The following is an 18,401-nucleotide window of genomic DNA, read 5'->3' on the forward strand; positions in this document are numbered from 1 at the left end:
GTCCAAAGCCAGCCCTGGGAGCACATGTGTGGTGCGAGTGTGCTGGCTGTCCTACAAGAACACATTACAGAATGCAGCATTACTCACTGGGCTTATCAGTTCCAGCCAGCGCAGAGGCTTTGGACCAGCTCCCGCATCTTAGGATGGAGAGAACCCAAGCTCTCTTACCCTTTCTTATAAGCCAACTCCACCTGCAAGGGTTCCCAGGACTGATGCTGCGCTTGGGGTCCATGCAGGCAGGGAGAACAGGAGGGTGCTGGCACTGGGGAGCCTCAGTGAGACTGGGAGTGGGAGGAAGGCTGAGGAGTGGGGAGGATTAGAGGGCAGGGAAGAGCCGAAACCTATTTGGAGGTTGTTTTTTATTTTCTTTTTTTCTCCCTGCTATTTGCTGCCTGTGATCACAAGCCTATAGGGATCTCCTGCTCAGTGGGACCTGAGGATGTTCCAGCAGCGTGGGAAGGCCAAGCGAGCCACCTGCGGGCAGTGGGAGGGACAGAGGCGGCAAGCAATGTGTGACTCTGGCAGGTGGCTGGCTCTGCAGGTGCCAGGGCAGGGGGAGCTGGGCACCGAGCTGGCAATCAATAATTCAAGGAGGCGGTCACATGCCCTTGCTGGCTGTTGCAGGATTCTACTCTCACCAGAGTCCGGTTACATCCAGGGATCAAGTTCCAACCTCTTGGCTGGTGAATTATTAAACTCTAGCAGTGCTCTGTTCCCTTTGTACCACGGCTGTGTCTTCCTGCTGTCATTCCTTGCCAGCGACAGGCTCTCCATCCAGCCAGCCCTGAAGAAGGGCTCCTCCGGACCAGCACAGCACCTCCTGCTCTCCTTTGCCCCTTGGCTCATCTGGAGGAGAGGGAAAAGCCGGGGGAGATGGACCTGTCCTACAGATCCACCATCTCCATCTATAAGGTGAGTACCGGAACTGAAGGCAGCTCCTGTCTGCCTGGGGGAGATGTGCAGCTGGGAGGAGAGGAGCTGATTTCTGCAGGAGCTTCCCTTGGGTGGACAGCTGAGGGCTGGATCTGCCCCCAGGCTGAGCTGCAGCAGCTCCTGTGGGCTCTGGGCTGGGTTTAGGAGCAGTGACTGCCAGGAGGGGAGCGTGGCATGGGTCTTATGGCAGACGCAGGAAGAAGCTGGGCAGTCAGTGTGGTTTGGACCTGGAGCTCCTTTACGGAAGGGTGACGTGCCTTGGTTGCTGGTAGAAAGCAGGAGTTCAGTCGGCTGTTTCTGTCTTGCTGGGAAGAGCAGTCCGATCTCAGTAATGCTTCCCTGTGCACGTTGGTGCTGCAGGAAGGTAACAAGGGCTGGGAGAACTGAAATTCCTTATTCCAGCCTCTGCTCTGCTGCTATATTGTAAGCAATAAAACTCTCTCTGATAAATAGGTTTATCAGCAAAAAAAAAAAACGAAGGGTTGATTTGAAGCAGTCCATCCCTTCTCTTATCAAGCTGCTGAGATTGGCAGTGCATCAGCTCCCAGACAGGAAAAATAATGTTTGTACCTGAGTGATAGGTGGTGGCCTTCACCTGTGCAGGCTCAGGGAGATTCCCATGTCGTTATTGCCCTATCTGCAGCAGCTAAGAAGCATGGGGTGCAGGGAGAAAGCCATCTTTAAGTGACAGTGCGGCTCTCCAGCAGCCACCTTGCCCTGTGGCATTGACCTGGTACGTGGGGAACACCAGCATTAACATGCTTCTGCCTGTCCACAGAGCATCCTGGAGCAGTTTAACCCTGCACTGGAGAACCTGGTGTACCTGGGGAACAACTACTTGCGTGCCTTCCATGGTGAGTGGGTTCTCTCCCGAGTGTCTGCTGTGTGCTGGGAGGCTGCTGGTCTCACCTCGTGGCACGTCCTGAGCTTTCCTCCTGCTCTGTGACCCACAGTTGTTAGTGGGTACAGATGGGGAGAGACCTATCAAGGAGATATAGAGTGAATGTCCTGCACGCTGCTTGCTGGGGCTGGTGGGAAGGCAGGTCAGATCCTTACTTCTCTCCTCTCCACACAGCATTATCCAAAGCAGCTGAAGTCTACTTTAAGGCAGTCGAAAAGATTGGGGAGCGAGCGCTGCAGAGCTCCACCTCACACGTGCTGGGTAAGGCTCTCGCACACACCACTCCTGTCCAGGAAGGAGCTCTCCCCATTAGTTGGACCCTTTCCAGCTATTGAGGGAAGACAGATCCTCTAAATGAAGGCACTCAGCCTCTGGAGATGCAGAGAGCCATGCACTGTTGGACTTTCACACCCGCATATCAGCTGCGGTGGCACACTGCTGCTCAGCCTCCCTGGTAGCACCAGGAAACGGCCATGGTGTTTTTCCACCCTCCCCCTTCTCTTTTCTCTGAAGGTGAAATCCTGATGCAGATGTCCGACACGCAGAGGCTCCTGAGCTCTGATTTAGAAGTTGTGGTGAGTGGTTTTCCTTGGGGCTAGTGTGCAAGTGGGGACAAATAGAGACTTCCCATCCTGCAGCTTGCTGGCATTAGCCCAATTCACCCCCATTCCCCTCCCTCTCAGTGCCTGCAGGCAGGTGCTGCCTCCCTGCCATCCCTGCTGCACATGACAGAGGTGTGTTGCAGAGCTGCAACACCCAGAGCCTGCTGCTGTTCCGTTTTTGGTGCTGTGTGGGGACTGTCACAGCTCTCAGGGGATGCCAACCTTCCCAGCCTCATGCTGAAGACCAGAGGCGGGTGCCAAATGGCACACCCAGGCTGCACGGCTGCTCCACAGCAGCCCCAGCGTGCCCATTTTTGGCTTTTCTTTGGGGACCAGCTGGCAAGGGGGCCAGTGGTTCTGTGGGTTCTGTGAGTTCTCACAGTTCTGCAAGCCAACCTTCTCATAGTTCACATAGCATCGTGATGAGTTTGGGGGTGATGGCTCCTTTATAGAATCATACAATCACAGAATCATTAGGATTGGGAAAGACCTCTAAGATCACTTAGACAACAGGCAGCCCACCCCCACCATGCCCACTGACCACGTCCCTCAGTGCCACATCCACACGGCTCTGGAACACCTCCAGGGACGGTGACTGCACCACCTCCCTGTGCAGCCTGTGCCACTGCAGCACCGCTCTTTCGGAGAAGAAATTATTCCCAGTATCCAACCTTTCTCTCTTCCAGGCTCAGACGTTCCATGTGGACCTACTGCAGCACATGGAGAAGAACTCCAAAATGGACGTGCAGTTCATCAGTGTGAGTGCTGAGTTCCCTTCCACTCCTTGGCCCTGCTTGTTTCTCTGCCACCTAAGGCATCATGCAGGAGGTGGGGGAGAGGCTTACCTTCTTCTCCTCTCACGGACTGTGATGTCCCTGGTTCCTCACTGAACCTGCTTTCTACCTGACAGGAGAGCCAGAAGCAGTACGAGTTGGAGTACCGGCGCAAAGCCAACAACCTGGAGAAGTGCACGACAGAGCTCTGGAGGATGGAGAGGGCCCGTGATAAAAACGTCCGGGAGATGAAGGTGAGCAGGGGTTGCAGGAAGCAAAGCTGGGAAAGTGCAGCTCTGCCCTTCCTGTAAAACCAAGGGATTGTCCCTGACAGTCGAAAGGCAGCAGACTTATCTGGAAAAGAGGAAACTGCTGACCTGTGGAACTCAATCCTGCAGAACCTGCCAAGCTTTTGCCTCGTTTAGCAAGCCTCAGTGTGCAAAGACGTGGTCCCTGTGCTCTAGCTCCTTTGTGCTGGGAAGATGGTAGCCATAACCACCCATTTCAATGTTTCTCATTCTGAATGCTGTATTTCCACTGACCTCTTCCTCGTTTCCCCCATGACCCAGGAGAACGTGATGCGGCTGCGCTCGGAGATGCAGGCATTCCTCTCCAACAGCCAGCGGGAGGCTGAGCTGGAGGAGAAACGCCGCTACCGCTTCCTGGCTGAAAAGCACCAGATGCTATACAACACTCTCCTCCAGTTCTACAGCAGGGTACGGCCCTGGGAAGCAGAGCTGGGTGGCTGGAGGGGAACGTGCAGGCAGGAAAGACCTAGGGCTTGGTGAATCCTTTGGGTGAAGGCAGGGTTTGTGCGTGGATCAGGCAGGGATCTGGGGTCCAGGCTGACTGCCCTTGGCTGGAGGAGTATGGCTGGTGAAGACTCGAATGTGTGAGCGCCATCTCCATCGCTGCCCATTTTCTCTTTTTTCCCAGGCCCGGGGCATGATCCAGACCAAAGCACCACAGTGGAAGGAGCAGCTGGAGGCCAGCCGCAACCCCTCCAACAGCCATGTGCAAGGCCTGCTCCCCAGTTCCCATAGCCAGGGCTATCCATCGGGCCGGCTCACGCCTACCCACCTGGAGATGGTGAGGAGCACATGAGCAGCCTTCACCGTGGTGGTGGCAAGGCTACTCTGCCCTTCCGAGCTTGCAGGGCAAGGCCAGGCTGTGGCAGTCTCCCTGCCTCTCCATCCTCTGGCCAAGATGAAGGGAAGCATGTGCATGGGTTGTGATGGAGGGAATATGTTGAGTTTTGGGGTGTCTCTTGTTTGACACAGCCTCAGTGGCCATGCACTCAGACTCTTTTCCTTCCAACAGAGACCCCTTGGGGACTTTGCTTCTTCCCTGGCTGGGAGTAGGTCCAGCATCTTCTCTCAGGAACCATCAGAAACGAGACTTTCTCCTCAACCAGAGGTCCCCAGGCGACCGCTGCAGAGGACACCATCAGCCAGTATGTCTCATGTCCAGGGGCTGGGAGACGGTGCTGGGGCTTCTCTGGGAACAGGGTTGGGTTCAGGGAGGGACCATGACTGTTAAACAGTGGGTCCTCAGCCACATCCCTGGGCATAGGGAAAGGTCAGTACATGGGGAGCTGGGGAAGACAGCGCTGCATGAAAAAGGGAGGAACTCAGCCTTCAGAGTGGAGTCCATCCAGGACTCAACTGCATCTCAATCATCACAAATTTCAGCTTAAACTCTTTTCAAGAAATAAATTTAAAAAAAAAAGAAAGAGAGAGAGACAGGGAGACAAAAATGGTCCATATTCTACAGCAGGATCAGGAAGAGGGTCAACAACCCTTTGCAGCAGGCAATGCCTGTGGCCTAGATATCTGGCCAATGACCACATAACACCGGTGTCCTTGAGGCAGCATGGGTCTTGCAGGAGGATGCTGAGTTCTATCCAGACCCCTCTAATGCCTCTCTGCAGGTTTGCTCCCTGCTGGCCGTGTGTCCCGCTCTGGTTCCTTCGGTGAGGCCAGCAGCAGCAGTGAAGGCAGGCGGAGGAGCGGCACAGTGAGAGTGCAGGCTATCGCGCCCCACACGACAGGGGCCAACCGGACCCTGCTGCGCTTCGATCCTGGGGATGTCATCACAGTGCTGATGCCAGAGGCGCAGAATGGCTGGCTATACGGCAAGCTGGAGGGCTCGTCCACGTACGTGAGAGCTCAGAGCAGTAAACGGGCTTTGTCTTTTTGTCTCTCCTGGGCCATGTCCCCGGCCTGCTTGAGCAGGAGAAGCAATGAGGCAGGGCGAGGGTGGGTGACAAAAGCCAGGGCCCTTGTGATACCTCCCGACTCACATGGCTGAGTGGCTTCTGCCATGGGAGCCAGCTGTGAACTGCTGGAGTTACCTGAGAGGCCTGGCATTTCTCAGCTCCAGCACAGACAGGGCATGGAAACTGCTGCACCCAGCGCTTACTGAATTACTCCCTGTGGCGTTACCAACTGACACCTGTTGGTGAAGCCTGCCCTCATGCACACGGGGTCCGTGTTCCATGCTCTGGGTCACTCAGATGCAAGATGAGCAAGAGTAGTGCCTTTCTTCTGATAGACTTCCGGGGTGCAGCTGCTTTGCCCTGGGGAATAGAGCATAGCTTCTGAGACAAGCGAGTCCTGCGCAAAGCAAAAGGTGAAAATACCACTGCTTCGTAGCTTCCCAAGGACTGTCTTGCCCCACCTAGGGGTGAAAGATGTGCTGAACACTATCACACATGATGGCTGCAGCAGTGGAGGCTCAGCTGATGTGTGGAATGGGTGTAGACAGACCCACAAACTGGTTTGCCTGGAGCTCAGTCACCTCTCTGTGTCTTAGATGTGGCTGGTTCCCTGAAGCTTATGTCAAGCCTCTGGAGGATGCAAGGGACATGGAGGAGCCACCTGTCAGGTAAGAGGAGGGCAACTGGCCAGCAAGAAAATGAAGTGCCTGCCACCTCATAGGTCTTTCAAAGTAGCAGGATGCCTGTTTCAGGTGCAAGCTGCATATTTTCTCCAAAGATGTCTCTGTGGCTAGCACCTGTGCTGCTCCCCATTCCTTGCTCTTTGGCTCTCCTCTCACTGTCTCTTCTTCTTGCTCAGGTCTTTCCCACTCCGGAGCAGTCACAGTATGGATGACATCTTGGACCATCCCAGCGTTTCTTCCTCTAGCTGGTCTGCTGCTGCCCAAGCTGCTGTGCCAAACCCACCTCCTCCACCAGTGGGTGCCAGCAGTCACCAGAGTGGGTCGGTGACCTCAGGTGGTTCGAAGGTGAGTGCAGGAGGGCTGACTGATTCATGCGGAGGGAGATACAGCCTTCCAACGGTACTGGCTTCCATCCTTTTCTGCAGTGAGAAAGAAAAATGCTTATGAGATATTGACATGTGCCCTCTTCCCTTCCCGAAATTAGATGTCTTGTTAGCACTGGCCTTGCTCATCCTGTCTGTGCTCATGCAACCATGTTCTGGTGTCCCTACAGTCAATTTTGTCTGTGCAGATCCTCAGTGCCTGGATTTCCTCTTCCAGGGACTGTCTTTGTGCTCCTGCCCTTCTCATTTTTCTCTGTTTTTTGCTCACCAGGGCCCCTTCAGTTCAGTCCTTTTCTCCATGACTTCCCAGCCTGATTTCTGGTGGCTCCGGGGCAGCACCTCTTTCTGCTAATAGTAGGACCATGGAGTGATTAGGCTGGGCTGGGGGTGGCTGACCAGCTGACAGAGATGCCATCCTTCTTCTCCCTTCAGTGAATGGAGAACAGTTTCATTGGTCCTCTTCCAAATTTGAGCAAGGCTTGAATTAAAATCACAGCTGGAATAGGCAGAGAACTAAGGGTAAAGGCTGAGGGCACAGCCATTTTGGAGAGTCTTAGAACAAGGAATTTCCAACCCGTGGCTCACAGATGATCTGTTGGGAATTAAACTCTCCATGTAACATTGCTTCCAGTTGTGAGGAATTGACTGGTGAAAACAGTCAAAGTTAAAGTGGAGGACAGTTGAAAACGAGGACCTCTGATAGGAGAGGGAAGAATGGTGCTGCCTGCAAGGTGCTTCTTGTTCAGTTGCACAAGACTAGGAAACCTCATTTCTAGTTACTGGTTCTAGGCCAGTGTGAAGTTGTAGGAAACTGGATGGCTCAAAGGACTGGAACACATTTAATTATCCTTTTATTTTCCCTCTCATAACTTCTTCCATGGTTTCAGGAAGCCTCAGGCTGCACAGCGTGGAGGGGAATAGGTTCTAAAGTCTATGGCCTCTGAGTTACTGATTTCCATCCATCCCGAAGGCTAGAGTAGAAGGATAGGACCTGAGATTGAAGAATGATGTGTGTGGAGCATTTAAATTTTGGTGGCAAAACAACTGAACCTCCTTAGAAGTTTGGAAAGACTCAGCCTTGCTCTAAACTTCTGCCCCAAATATCCTCCAGTTGAGACAGCAGCAAATAAATGCTTGTTTGACTTCCCAGTTGGAATACAGAGCTTTCTTGTCTGCCACCAGCTACAGAAAGTGGTGGGCATTAGCAGGCCATCACAGTTGTCACTGATCCTTCATCATCTGCCTGCCAAGGATAAGGGCCACAGGACCTAGCTCTGTCTTTCTCCCTCAGGTTGGTTCACATTTGAGCAATACATAGTGTAGGGCAGGGTAGCAGCACTCTTGCATTCCCTGCAGGTGCAGGGAGCATGTGAGGACACTGACAACAAACTCTTTGCTAGAGTGGGTGGGTGACATGAGGGGGCATCTCTGGCTGTGCTGGCAGGGTGGAATGTAGACCAGACTGGCCCTGTTTGCTGTGCTCTTCAGACATGACACTTAGGGGATCTGAGGCATCTCCCTTCTTCCTCAAAATGAAGGGAGGTATCCTAGGGGAACAGGGAACCTGTGGTGTAGGGACAACCAGCTGCCACAGGTAATATGCAAAGTTTGAATGAATAAGGAGTCAGAGCCCTGTTAATAGGACTTGGACTCCTAATTCACTCAAGCTTTTTGCAAAATCTTCTTTCAAGTGTGCAGTGTCCCCTGCTCCACTTTTGTCTCTCCATTCCCTCTCCCACTCCAGATCACTCACAGTCGCCTTTCTTTTCACTGCAGAAACCAGGAGTATTTGACCAGCCACCTGAACTCTTCCCAAGGTAAGAGTGAGACATGGGGCTGTACTCTGGAATCACCAGAAAGAGTGGCATTATTACAACGCTATTACTGTGGAAGACTTAACAGCTCTTGCCTGGTCATCAGCTCCCCAGCACGGTCTTTCCAGATTGCTTGATGTGGTCTGTCTCTTTTTCCCTTTCAGAGGTACCAACCCCTTTGCCACAGTCAAGCTACGTCCCACGGTCACCAACGATCGCTCCGCACCCATTATCCGATGAAGTGGTGCTGCAGGGAAGAGGAAGGCATAGGAGTGACGGGCTGCAACCCCTACTGGGCAGTGACCTCATGCTACCGCTCACGGAGTGACCTCTCTCTATCCCTCCCTTCCCTCTGGGACATGGGGATCTGTCTCATAGCTGTCTGTAATGCTGTAGCCAGCAGCAGGCCCCCTTTGGATTGCCCTCCACCCCTGTGTGATGTTATTGTGCTTGAGTGGGAGAAGCCTGGTGATGGTGGCCTGGGGGATGGGGGGGGGGAATTCTGACGGTCTGGGAGAAGGACACTCACCAGATTTTGCTGCTGGAGAAATGAACCCCAGAGGGAGGTGGCTGCCACAAAGCTGCCAGTGATGTGGCTTGGCTGAAGGGCTCTTGGCTCCTTTGGCAGCCATGTTTGTCTCAGCCCCTCCTCACCACCAGCTGACCCCTTCCCTGGCCAGTCAGCTCCTGGGCACAGGGAAGGAGGCGATGGAGCCCAGTGTCGCTGTCCTGCTCTTCCACCAGATGTCCTGTGGAGAAAGCATTTTGAAATAAAACAGAGGATGCTGCTTCCATAGCTGTTCCAGCAGCCAGGCCTTTGCCGTGCTCAGAGGGCATGGAGTGGAGGAGATGGCTCCCCTAACAGCCAGGGCATGGGTGGTTGCTTGACCCTCTGCCAGGCCCCACCAGCCAGCCCTGGCTCTGCTGTCACTGGGGGGCAGCACAACCCTGCTTCCTGGCCCCCACCAGGCTGCCATGCATTGGTAGGCCTCACAGGGCCTGGTGGGCCACAGGCTGGAGGATAAGGCCCAGCGGCCATCTTCTCATCCACTGCCAGGCCCCACCATCCCAGCCCTGCTACCAGGCTGCCCTCCCTCCCAGGAAGGGAGCACAAGCAGCAGCCCAGGCCTGAGCCGATTAGCCTTATTAATAGAAATTAAACCCTGGCTGTGAGCGCTGCCAAGACCTGCGGGCCCTGCATGTGCCTCCTTCCCCACTGATGGGGCACAGGGACTAAGAAGCTTGGGAGGATTAACGTGTGGGCCCCAAAACCCTGGCCCCAGAGCCTGCAGGGGAATGGGCTCCCCTGCATGTGACTGGGAACCATGGTGGCAATCGAATGGCAGCCATGCAGGGGTTTTGTACTGGGGGAGCTGCTGAGTGTGGGATGGATGTCCCAGCAGCTCTTCCAGCCATGGAGGATGGCAATCCCTCGGCTGCTCCACCTCGTCTTCACTCTCTGCTGGGCATGTGCCCCTTGGCTTTGCCCCAGCCCAGGAGCATGGAGGAGGCAGTGGGCACATGGGGAGACTGCATGAAGCAGCCCCATCCCCTGTTTTGCTCCTCACTGAAACATGGATCTCTGCTATGTTCTCCCCCTGCACCCAGTCTCCTGCTCAGCCCATCACAGTACTCCTCTTCTTCCTCCTTTGCCCCCTCCCAACCTGCCCAGTTCTGCTGGGAGAGCAGTGAGGAGCCCCACGGCAGGCCATGGGATTACTGTGGGATTCGGGCTGCGGCACACAGCCTCCTCCTCCCTATTGGCTGGAAAAGCCTCTTAAAAGTGGAGAAGTGCATTCTGCGCGCTCAGCACCTGCCAGTCTTCGTCAACCTGAAGCCATAATCAGACACTGACCCACATCCACACTGCCTGCATCCACCCAGAGGAGGCAAGGAGGTCCCCTGAGTGGGGCATCCCCTCTACGGGTGGTTTTGCAGAGGGTGGCATTGGAGCTGGATGAAAGCAGGCTGAAAGGGGGATTAGCTCTGCAGTGAGGACGTGGCTGCCCCTGAAGAAAGTAGCAGGGCACAAGAGACTCCTGCAGCTGTCACCCTGTGCCCTGCTGACAGCATGCCCACCATGGAGCAAAGAACCTGCGGGGCCATCTGACCGGGCACACTCATCCAGAGCCAGGGAGTACCAACTGGACTGATCTGCTCGGTCTCTGGGGCCTTTGGCGCTCATCGCTTCATTGCACAGGTCAGTGATGCAGGGGGTGCTCACATCTGAGCCAACATGACAGCTTCTGCAGGCCTGTACTCGTTTCTTTCTTTAGTGAAAGCTTTCCCATGGTGGTTTCTGTAGGCTAGTGGCACAAACTGTGGTCTTTCCATTTATTAAACCCTTCCCAACGTATCCATACTCAATTGAGGAACCAAGAGACATCCTCATATTTTTGTGGACACTCCTGGGTGCTTGTAGTGGTGTAGCTTTCCTGGTACAGTGGGGTTTTTCTGCAGTGGCCTTCACCTGGCCAGGGTTGGTAACTTCTGGTGCTGGTGCAAGTCTCCTGACTAGGAGGTAGACCTCTCCAGCTGCAGCTAGACCTGTGGCAGTGCTCACTATGGGCCCACCTGCATGCGATGCCGAGGGCAAGTGCTTCTGCCTGTGCTGATGAGCTTTAACATGGGGTATTTTTACCCATGAATAAAGCTCCTTAACTGTGGAGAAAATAATAGCAAGCTGTAGTGTATACAGAGGCAGGTACAGGGTACATGGTGTGACCACTGTGTGCAGCGGTGAGCAGAGGAGCCCGCGTGCGCACCGGGGCGTTATGATTGAGGCGGCTCTGAACCGCCTGCTCAGAGCTGGGATAAAGCTCCAGCAGAGCTGTGCTGCAGCACGTTGGCTTGGAGGGAGCTCCACGTGTGAGCTGCTCAGCTGCACCTCATCTTTGTCAGCCAGCATCGAGCTGCAGCCAGGTAAATGCTCTTTCATACCTTACTGCAAGGGTGTGTTGTGCCGTGGAAGGGGCTCCTGCAGGTACCCGTCCAGCCCTAGCCTCAAGCAGTATCCATGGATATTTGTCTAATGTGCTCAGATGCTGTTGATTCATCATTTACAGGTGATGCTGTGGAAATCTCTGAAGTGATTCCACAGGTGGACAAACATTTTCTTGCTAGGAAGATAAAATGCAGAGGGTCTAATTGATTGATTTGATCTGTGGCAGAGGACAGGAGCAAGAAGAGTGAGGCTAGAAGAGGGGCTCAGGCAAAAAGGGTTGGGGTATGCTTGGTGGCAGCTGCTCTTATTTGAGGTGCAGTGTATGTAGTGGTGGTTGAGGACAGCGCTCACTGAGCCATCAGTGCACTTTTGCAATGGGTCAACTCTTGCTTGGCTGTAACCAGGTGGGGCTGGGAGAGGAGTAAGGACAGGTAGGGGCTGAAGCTGAGTTTAGTGGGCAGTACTGCTGGTGGGTGGATGGTTGGACTAGAGAATCTTGGAGGTCTTTTCCGACTATAATGATTCTATGATTCTATGTGGCTGTGCCCAGTCTGACTGTGCTGATGCCAGTGGTCAGACCACCACCAGAAAGGGATGAGGGAAAGGTATGTGTCTGAAGAGTGTGTAATTAACCTTTTCTTTCTAGCAATGATTCTTTTCTTTTTTTTTCTTTTTTTCTTTTTTTGCAGCCTGGTCTCAATTCATGCCTCTGCCCCTTGCCACAGTCTCTGAGTGCTGTTAGGGTATTGCCACCTGGAAGAGCTGCCCCAGTCTTCAGTGCTTCCCTTTTTCATGGCTGATGGGGTCCTGAGGGTTGGGAAGATCTGCTGCGGGGCACTGTGGCTGTGGCAGACACCTGGGTGCTGGCATAAACAAACCCCAGGAGGAGGAGGAAGGAGGGAGATCACTGGGGTGGCTGTTGACTCTCAACCCACCATAACCTCTGCAGACCAGCCTTGACCAGATGCCTAATTAAAACCATTGGCCAAGACCATTTGGTGTCATTTTGTGTGCTTTCTAACACCTGATGCTACTGGGGAGTAGCAAATCAAGGATCAGTGATAACTTTGCATACAGGTGTGAAAACAAGCTTCAATGCGGAAGAAAATGAGGTAGTGCTTGGTGTTGGAAGGGGTATGGCAGAAACCTGGTACCTAGGGGAGAAACGAGAAATACATTCTTACAGCAGCCAACTGGAGCAAAATTCTTGTGCAGCTTATGAGTCCTGAGAGCAACTCACAAGACATATCCTCTAATTCCCTCCTTCTCCCCCCTTTGGCTTTGTTGCGGCCCCTCTGGATAGGTACGGAGCCCTAATCTCTCTGGCATGCAAATAACCATCGCCACAGGTTTGCCATGCTCTCAACCTTCACCCATTTCCCAAGTCTGGTTCCTTGTAGCAGGGAAGGGAGAGTGAGGGCTATATATAGGGGGCATGGAGGGGAAACCTTGTAGTAAACGTTTGCCTGCTATGCTCTTCTCTTGCAGAATCTGCAGATCTCTTGATATCTCCCTGTGTCACCCTACCTCCTCCCGGTCTGCCTTTCCCCACCCAGGCTAGACGATGGGGAGAGCTGACCCAGAGGAAGGGCAGCTCCCAGCTCCCGTGAAGCCCCCAGATGGCGGCTGGGGCTGGATCGTGCTTTTTGGCTGCTTTGTGATCACTGGCTTCTCCTATGCCTTCCCAAAAGCTGTCAGTGTCTACTTCAAGGAGCTCATGAAAGATTTCCACGTGGGTTACAGTGACACGGCCTGGATCTCCTCTATCATGCTAGCCATGCTCTATGGAACAGGTGATGCTTGGATATACTTCCCCCTACCAAATCCTTGCCTCCCCTGCCCTGCTAGAGTTCCAAACCGTGTCCCCGTGGGCACGCTCAATGGCCTCATCATGAACCAATATGCCAAAGACAGTTCTCGTGCTACACTCTTCTAGATGCGTGGTAAATTTCATGTCTCTGTCTCCTCTGCCTCAGGAGATCTCTGGGGTCACCCCACTGGCCATGATGTTTGCTGAAGCACCAAGTTCTTCACTGCTCCCAGAGAAGAGGCAGCTCAGTGCAGGGCAGGGCAAAGGTCTCCACACCAGGACTTCTGTCCCTTGGCCAGGCCCAGGGGCTGTGTAGCTAAACAGCCAAGCAGTAATCTCTGCCATTAGTGTATCACTTTCCCCGGTGCTCTGTTTGGGCACACCGCCCCTTCCCACATGTCCTGTCTATCTGTCTCCTTCTGGAATCCTACTCTGTCTCCTCTGCTTCCTCCCAGGACCAGTATGCAGCATCATGGTGAACCAGTTTGGCTGCCGGCCTGTGATGCTCATTGGAGGGCTGCTAGCTTCTTCTGGAATGATTCTGGCATCTTTTACCACCAACATCATTGAGCTTTATTTGACAGCTGGTGTGCTGACAGGTGAGAACCCCAGGAATAGGGGGAGGACACTGATGGAAAAGCCAAGAGTGCACTGTATCCCCCTTTAGCATGGCCATGTCTGACATCAGGTCACACCTCAACCTATTTACACCCACTCACAGGAGGCATCTAGTCTTGAATGTTGCACTGTAGGAGCTGTATGTGCTGAACGTAAACAGTCCGGAGAGAGTGACAGAAGAAAGGCAAGCAATGCCTAGTGATCATGGCAACTGGAGTGGCAGCAGTATATAGTGGTACTGGAGCAAAGTTCCTGTTTAAGGCAGAGATCCCGTCTAAATGTGGCCCCAGTTATCAGACTCAAATACAGTTCTGATAGACAGGCTGTTAGCCCATCTTTTCCAGGGGCAAGACAGTGGAGAAGGGGCTTGTGTGGAACACATGAAGGACTTCTGGACTAGGGCAGTATTGGATGGGTTTCAGCTTGTTGCAAAACACATCTCACATCCTTGCACTCTCTCTCTCTCCCTCCTGATTCTCACCCTTTCATAGGTCTGGGTATGGCGTTGAACTTCCAGCCCTCTCTTATCATGCTGGGCACCTACTTCGACAAACGTCGGCCTCTTGCCAATGGACTGGCTGCTGCTGGGAGCCCTGTCTTCCTTTCCTCCCTCTCTCCACTGGGACAAGTGCTGCTGGAGAAGTTTGGTTGGCGAGGAGGGTTCCTCATCATGGGGGGCCTTCTGCTCAACTGCTGCACTTGTGGGGCAGTCATGAGACCCCTGGATGCGGGCATGAAGCGGAAAACGGAGAAGGCTCAGGACAAATATGAAGCCAAGGAGATGCTGCCCATGGGAGGCAAGTCAGAGGAGGGCATCAGCACCACTGATGGAACCAAGAAAACCAAGAAAGCCAAAAAGAAGCCCAAGAAAGGAAAGAAGCTGTTGGATTTTAGCATCTTTTCCAACCGAGGCTTCATCATTTACACTATCTCAAAGTTCATCTTGGTCTTGGGTCTCTTCGTGCCCCCCATCTTGCTGGTCAACTATGCCAAGGACACAGGAGTACCGGACACAGAGGCTGCATTCTTGCTCTCCATCATTGGTTTCATTGACATCTTTGCCCGACCAGCGTGTGGCATGGTGGCAGGCTTGAAGTGGGTCCGCCCTCATGTGGCATACCTGTTCAGCTTTGCTATGCTCTTCAACGGCTTGACAGACATCTGCAGTGCCAGGGCTAGCAATTACACAGGGCTGGTCATCTTCTGTGTCTTTTTTGGCATTTCTTACGGCATGGTAGGGGCTCTGCAGTTTGAGGTGCTGATGGCCATCGTTGGCTCCCAGAAGTTCTCCAGTGCCATCGGGCTGGTCCTACTTATCGAGGCTTTTGCTGTGCTCATTGGTCCACCCTCTGCAGGTAGGTCTTGTGCTGCAAAATGTAGGTGGTTAGTTTTGCTGCCATTACACAGTATTGCAGGTATTGGTCGTGGCCACAGTCCTTGAATAAAGGCCCCACTTCTCAATTTCAAAGTTCTCCTGGAAGCTCTCTGAAGTGAGAGCTCCTGGTCTCCCTTCACGCACCACAACTTAGCCAGGGAAGAAAATGGTAAGTGATATTTCTTTCTGCTTTCCTGAGAGACCTCAGCAATGGCAGGCATACAGAATGGCATGACTTCTAGAGTCCCTCAGTCCTCATCAGTGGCACTTCTCCTTCTTTCATGCTGGGATCCATGTTTCTGCCTTCACTGTGAACGTTGCATCAAATCGTGTTGTGGTTAGGGTCAGGCACATTTTGCATGCAATCCTGTGAGAGTCTTCAGAGGGACAAGGTGAGGATATTTGAAGTTTTCCTTGATGTCCGTGGCATTTTGATTGATGCTGTGAATGGTGATTTCAATTTATGTTAGCCCCAACCCAAGGTGCCAGCATGTTGCTGTCAATCAAGGCTGCCAGAACAGGCTGTAGAGCCAGCTGAAGCATTTGCTCTTACAGTTTTCCATGCTGGCCTTCCCTCTTACATGTTATTTCAACAGAGTTTAAGGTCAAATGGTTTCTTGCATAGAATCACTGTGGTTCTATGCAAGAAGGTGCATAGAGTAGGGTGTAGGAGACTACTGTAGATGAAGTTTCTCCAGGTCAGGGAACTTCAAGAGTGATGAGGGGAGACTGAAGACACTGAGGCAGCAAAGCCAGGACACAGAGCAAGTGGTGGAGGCTGTATCTTCAAGGCTACCACCTCACACATCAAACAGTCAGTGGTCAAACCACTGTAGGCCATCATCGGGGGGAGGACTCCCTCCTCAGTTCAGCTGTGCTTTGGCACTGTGTGAGTACAAACTGGGACAGAGATGGAGCAGGGTCACTGAAGAATGGACAAGGGGGCTCCCATTTCCCCACCCTGGAGGGACTTTGCTGCAACATCTGCTTGCATATGAAGCTTGAGGGTACTTGCAAACCCCACAGCTCAGACTTGGCACAGCTACCTGACTGAACGAAAGGGGTTGAACAAAGTGTCTTTGTTTGGTGTAATCCTCCTGAGCTGTTTCCCCCTCTGTGGGGCTGAGGGGCTCGCTGTAGGATAAGCTGCACACACACGCACACACACAATCCTCACTTGCTGTCCAACTGGGGTGAAAAGGGCACATTCACCTGCTGAGGAATTCACTGTTTGTGAATGCAGGGCTGCCTTCATTACAGCTGAGGCCCGGGATCACATCTGCAGTCAGGAGAATGCAGGACTGGGACGAAGCTTTTGGCCATCACAGCCCAATCTCAGCTTGGCAAATGCCATCTCAATTACAGTGGGAACGCTCTTTCCATTGTCAGCCTTGAGACACTTGGAAGAACATAGAATCATAGAAAGGCTGGGGTTGGAAGGGACCTCAAAGATCACCTAGTTCCAACCTCCCTGCCATAGGCAGGGCTGCCAACCACTAGAGCAAGTACTAGATCAGATTACCCAGGGCCCTATCCAATCTGGCCTTGAATGTCTCCAGGGATAAGACATCCACAGCTTCTCTGGCAGCCTGTGCCAGTGCCTCAGCACCTTCTCTGTGAGAGAAGAAATATCTCTTTGGCAGAGAAAGCATCAGGTGTGAGCCCTCCAAGGAAGCCTTGTCCTCAGAGGCTGATCTCATCTTGGCAAGAAGATGGCCCACCACAGCCTGACACCATGACATCAGTGCGTCACCATTGTTTAGCCTTGTCAGAACATGGGAAAGCACCAAACCCACACTCTTACAGTAGTGACCCTGGTGGTACAGAATGACTTCCAGTTGCCCATCCCCTTACCCAGAGTGATTTCAGATATCCAGGCTTCCTGCTCTTCCTTTCAGAAATGGGTCTCCAGGTGCTGCCCACTTGTGCTGGTCTGTCCATCCAGGAGTGCTTAGACTGGTGCTAACCTTGTTTCTTCTCCAACCTCCAGGCCGCTTGGTTGACGCTCTCAAGAACTACGAGGTGATCTTCTACTTGGCGGGCTCAGAGGTGGTGCTCTCAGCTCTCTTCCTGGCCATGGCCACCTACTGCTGCCTGAACCGAGGGAAGAAGACGCCTCCCCCAGAGAAGAACCCTTCAGCGGGTGGTGGGAGCGACACTGAAGAAGCTGAGTCTGATGTGCAGGAAGCTGAGGAGCACAGCAGTGATAACCACCAGCCAGCCCATGGCACTGACAAGGCCACGGTGGCAGCCAACGAGGAGGCCAACCATGTGGAGGATGAGCAGAGCGGGGAGGGAGGCAGGTGTCCTGAGGCGGATGGGGAGGTGTCTTCACGAGCCGGCTGCAATGCCGACCAGACAGTGGAGAGGGACAGTTTTTAGGCAGGGAAGAGGAATGGGGATGTAAATAACTGGCCTGGTTTGTGTGTAACTCGGCGTGGGAGTGTAGATGGGATGTGGATTGGAAAAAAGTAAGACAAAAGCAAATGTAAGAGATAAAAGGGCAAAAGTCTAAGAATAGCTGGTCCGCATGTACATATGTCCACATACCTACACAGAGATATGTCTACTTGCGTCCTGCACCCATGCTGGTACAACACAGGCTCAGTGCAGCCCAACCACCAGAATCTTCTTCTCCCTACCTCCAAACCAGCCCTGGAAAATATATTTTGAGGAGGCTGCGAAGGACTCTCCTTTTCTTTCTGCATTGTCACAATACAGAACACAATTAGAGACTCTTTGTAATCAGCTCTGGTAAGCTCTGGTCTGGTGTCAGCGTTTCCTCTATCCCAATCCCAGGGTCGGGATAGCACAGCCTTGAATGGCACAGCTTCTGGAAGGACCAAGGGCAGCTTCTGTACCTGGTCTGGGCTTGCCTTGCCCCTGGGACACACAAACCAGGGGCTATCATGGGAGCAGGCATGCCAGGCAAGCTGGGAATCGGTTTAAGAGATGCTGTAGCTCATAGCTATCATTGGGCCATGTCCCACTGCAGCCAGTATGGGAGCAAATGCTGCATCCCCCACAGTACCTCCTCAGGGCACTGCTGAACCAGTGGGAGCATTGGCTGTGACCACCTCCCTCCAGAGCACCTTCAGTGGGCTGTAAAGCTGGGCAGTGGCACATGATGGCTCTTCCAAGCTGCTGCCAAAGTGCAAGAAGAAGGCACCTCAGAAGGACTAATGCCACTAAGTGGGCAGCTGCAGCACAGAGCCTTGCTGCCAGGAATAGCAGTGGCAGCTGGGGGTGGGGTTCTCAGCGCAGGTAAACATCCCTCTCCCAAGTGATTATCCACTCAGCAGGAATGGCACAAGATGCACGCGTGTGTGTTTTCTTTTTAAATAGAG

At 53.3% G+C, this 18,401-nt stretch overlaps 2 protein-coding genes across 3 annotated transcripts; both read left to right on the plus strand.

Annotated features, from left to right (window-relative positions):
* The first annotated feature begins 747 nt into the window (after window positions 1–747).
* BAIAP2L2 (BAI1 associated protein 2 like 2) lies at window positions 748–9,101 on the plus strand. The gene is made up of 14 exons (XM_416266.8): window positions 748–912; window positions 1,712–1,787; window positions 2,009–2,095; window positions 2,348–2,409; window positions 3,123–3,194; window positions 3,347–3,463; window positions 3,779–3,925; window positions 4,146–4,298; window positions 4,530–4,662; window positions 5,140–5,365; window positions 6,024–6,095; window positions 6,287–6,455; window positions 8,270–8,310; window positions 8,472–9,101. The coding sequence occupies exons 1-14, from the start codon at window positions 874–876 to the stop codon at window positions 8,545–8,547; spliced, it is 1,470 nt and encodes a 489-aa protein (XP_416266.3). The 5' UTR covers window positions 748–873; the 3' UTR covers window positions 8,548–9,101.
* On the plus strand, window positions 8,504–17,802 carry SLC16A8 (solute carrier family 16 member 8). Of its 2 annotated transcripts, none has more exons than XM_046913360.1 (5): window positions 8,504–11,229; window positions 12,740–13,044; window positions 13,517–13,660; window positions 14,171–15,034; window positions 17,045–17,802. In XM_046913360.1, the coding sequence occupies exons 2-5, from the start codon at window positions 12,816–12,818 to the stop codon at window positions 17,434–17,436; spliced, it is 1,629 nt and encodes a 542-aa protein (XP_046769316.1). In that variant the 5' UTR covers window positions 8,504–11,229; window positions 12,740–12,815; the 3' UTR covers window positions 17,437–17,802.
* Window positions 17,803–18,401: the final 599 nt, after the last annotated feature.

The sequence above is a fragment of the Gallus gallus genome, chromosome 1 (genome assembly GCF_016699485.2).
Source record: "Gallus gallus isolate bGalGal1 chromosome 1, bGalGal1.mat.broiler.GRCg7b, whole genome shotgun sequence".
In the NCBI taxonomy this organism is placed as follows: Eukaryota; Metazoa; Chordata; class Aves; order Galliformes; family Phasianidae; genus Gallus; species Gallus gallus.